General features: G+C 46.2%; 1 protein-coding gene across 1 annotated transcript; it reads left to right on the forward strand.

Annotated features, from left to right (window-relative positions):
* Positions 1 to 1,203: 1,203 nt before the first annotated feature.
* LOC103802713 (zinc finger CCHC domain-containing protein 9-like) lies at positions 1,204 to 2,786 on the forward strand (the record flags this gene model as incomplete). Its single annotated transcript, XM_009075232.1, has 3 exons — positions 1,204 to 1,354; positions 1,552 to 1,644; positions 2,644 to 2,786. Coding segments are annotated over 3 exons (387 nt in total), but the record flags the coding sequence as incomplete, so codon positions are not given.
* Positions 2,787 to 3,121: the final 335 nt, after the last annotated feature.

Raw genomic sequence — 3,121 nt, forward strand, 5'->3', positions numbered from 1 at the left:
AGTGCTCCACCCATCAACTCCATGTCTTTACAGTTTAGAGACAACAGTGTCATGTGGGACAGTGTCAAATGCCTTGCATAAGTCCAGATACATGATATCAGTTGCTCTGCCCCGTCTACAAATTCTGTGGCCCCATAATAGAAGGCCACCAAATTCATCAGGCATGACTTGCCCCTGGTAAAGCCATGTTGGTTATTACCAATCAATTACTTGTAAGATCCTGCAGTTCTGGGGCTTGTTCTGCAGAACTGGAGTGACACCTTCAGCAGAGTCCAGTGAGAATCTCTTGGAGCAGTTCTGCCACCACAAATGTACATGTTCACCAAGAGCTTATGCTGGCTTTGCTCTGGGAACAAAGTCATGGAAATCTCTGCTAATTAACCTGAGATGTGTGAGTTCTTCATGCATCAGTTACAGCACTGGTACAGGATGGCCTAAGCAGTTGCTGCAGCAGGACCTGACTGAAGAGCTTGCGGAGCTGTGCTGTAGTGTAAGTCGAATGTTGTGCTGTGTCCATCCTTCCTGTTACGCCTTATCCATCCTTCTTTTCAGCCCCTGAAGGAGCCTACAAGAAAGATGAAGAGAGACTGTTGACAAAGCCCTAGAGTGGCAGGGCAAGGGGGAATGACTTCACACTGAGAGAGAGTAGGGTTAGATTGGATATAGGGAAGGAATTCCTAGCTGTGAGTGTGGTGAGACACTGGGTACAAGTTGACCAGAGAAGCTGCGGCTGCTCCATCCCTGGTTGACCAGAGAAGCTGCAGCTGCTCCATCCCTGGGAGTGTTCCAGGCCAGGTTGGATGGGGCTTGGAGCAACCTGGGCTGGTGGGAGGTGTCCCTGCCCATGGCAGGGAGTGGATTTGGATGGTCTTTAAGGTCTTCCCAACCCAAACCATTCCATGATCCAGGGCACAGAGTTGTCAGTGAGTGAATACTCCAAACAGTGTGTTGCTCACAAAAGGAGAGAGCTGCCCATAATAATGTGGTTTAGTGGAGTGTGTTGCTGACAAAAGGAGAAAGCTGCCCATAATAATGTGGTTTAGTGGCACAGAGCACTGACAGCTGTTTTGTGTCAGAGCACGGAGTCTCTTTTTCTGGCGGTTTTTTCCTGAGGAGCAAAACCCTTGGTATATTTGCCTTTCAGGGTAGGACTTCAGGTCACTGAGTGCCATGAACAGAACCACTGAAATTTTCTCTTTGAAGGTGTGTTTCCACTGCAGAGAACCTGGACATGGTGTAGCTGATTGTCCCACAGTCCTGGAGAGCCATGACATGGGAACAGGGATCTGCTACCGCTGTGGATCCACAGAGCATGACATCAGCAAGTGCAGAGCCAAGGTGGATCCATCTGCTGGTGAGTCTCAGGGGTTTGTGCTGCCTTGAGGTGCTTTGGCCTGGTTTGTGCTGAAACAGGAGAAATTTAACTGCTTTGGGGTGTGAAATGATAACAGGAACTAAACAGTGAAGTTTGTGTAATAACAGTGAGTAAAATGTCCTTGTGTTCAGTCTGTGACTCCACAGAGGTTTTTGATGTGGATCCTGATTTTACAGGGCCATTTCCATATGCAAAGTGTTTCATCTGTGGCGAGATGGGACATCTGTCAAGGTCCTGTCCTGATAATCCGAAGGGATTATATGCTGAAGGTAAATCCTGGGTTAATAAATTTGGTTAATCCAAGTATTTTAATCTATTATTTGTTATTATTATTATTGTTATTTATGTAATTGTTGTCTTGTTGTTTTTGCTATTATTATAATGATTCAGTTAATCTAGTGGTTTTAATAAACTACTCCTGTGTTGTTCTGACCTGATGTAAGACAGGTGAATGAGGACTTGTCTGAAAGGAATTCTGTGTAACTTCTTTATAAGCACATTAACTCTGAGGAATTCATTGTTAATTAATTAGTTACTTGAGGATTTCTGTTTTAATCATGATCTTGGTGTTAAATGAGTTGAGGTGCAAAGTGTGAGGGTTTGCTTGTGCTTCAGTATCCAGAGGTGCACAGAGAAACAAAACCAGTGTGGATCTACATGTGCGTCACCAAAGTGTGTGGTAAAATCACACTGCTGAGATTTTCAGAGGTGGCAAAATCACTGGAAGGAGTTTGAGTTCAGCTTGAGTGGCTTTGGTGAGAAATGGGACCCAAGTTTGAAGGTTTCCTTCAGATCCTTCTCTGACTGATGTCTCCATGGGCACCAACAAGCAGTAGTTCTGTCTCCCAGTGTTCCCCAGGACACATGTGGGCTCCGTCAAACTCCAAAGGGTCATCTCACACCACAGTTAGAGTGGAAGAAAATTCACTTTGTTTTCAATGTTTGGAATAGGAGTAGAATCTAAATTCCCTATCCCAATACCTGCAGTTGGGTTTTGTGCCTCTCAGGAACCTCTTGAGGTGCTGTCAACTTCAAACACTCCTTTGAGTATGAATTTTGGCTTGTTTGCCCAAAAAAAGGGGCTTCCAGCAACTCACAGATGCCCAGTGAGCAGAGAGTTTATGTCTGTGGTGCTGTTGGAGCAGTGTGGTCACCACCAGCTCCATCCCTCAGAGACACAGGGGAAGGGTGTGCCGCTGGGTGTTGTTTTCGGGGTGTTTTTTTTTGATGTTTTCCCTCAGATGAGTAACAACTCTCTGTGTTAACAGGTGGTGGCTGCAGGCTCTGTGGCTCTGTGGAGCATTTCAGGAAGGACTGCTCAGAGAAACAGAACACAGGTGAGCTGCAGGTGGTGGAAGTTGAGTTCAGCAATGCTCATTTGCTGCTTTGCATGACTTCAGGCAGGAAAAAGGTTTGTGAAGAGAACTTGGAAGCAGTGTGGGTAGCCTTTGTTTGGGAGTGGGTGCAGGTGCTCAGGGGGGTATGGGAGAGGCAGTAAGTTGCTGTGTCAAACAGGAAGGTCATGCTAAAGCAAACCAAAACTAGTTAAATACACACACTGATCTCTTTTTAGGTGACTCACAGGGGGATGTGTGGCTGGTGGAAGATATTTGTGTTTTTCTGAAGGTGGTATGAGACAATCTGTGTTTGTCAGCTGTGTTTGTGCTGCTGCTGCTTTTGGATGGGTTCACTGTGGAGAGAAGTTGAGTACAGGTCCGTGGTGGTGTGTGCAGGCAGGGGGGGCTG

The sequence above is a fragment of the Acanthisitta chloris genome, unplaced genomic scaffold (genome assembly GCF_000695815.1).
Source record: "Acanthisitta chloris isolate BGI_N310 unplaced genomic scaffold, ASM69581v1 scaffold6745, whole genome shotgun sequence".
Classification (NCBI taxonomy): Eukaryota; Metazoa; Chordata; class Aves; order Passeriformes; family Acanthisittidae; genus Acanthisitta; species Acanthisitta chloris.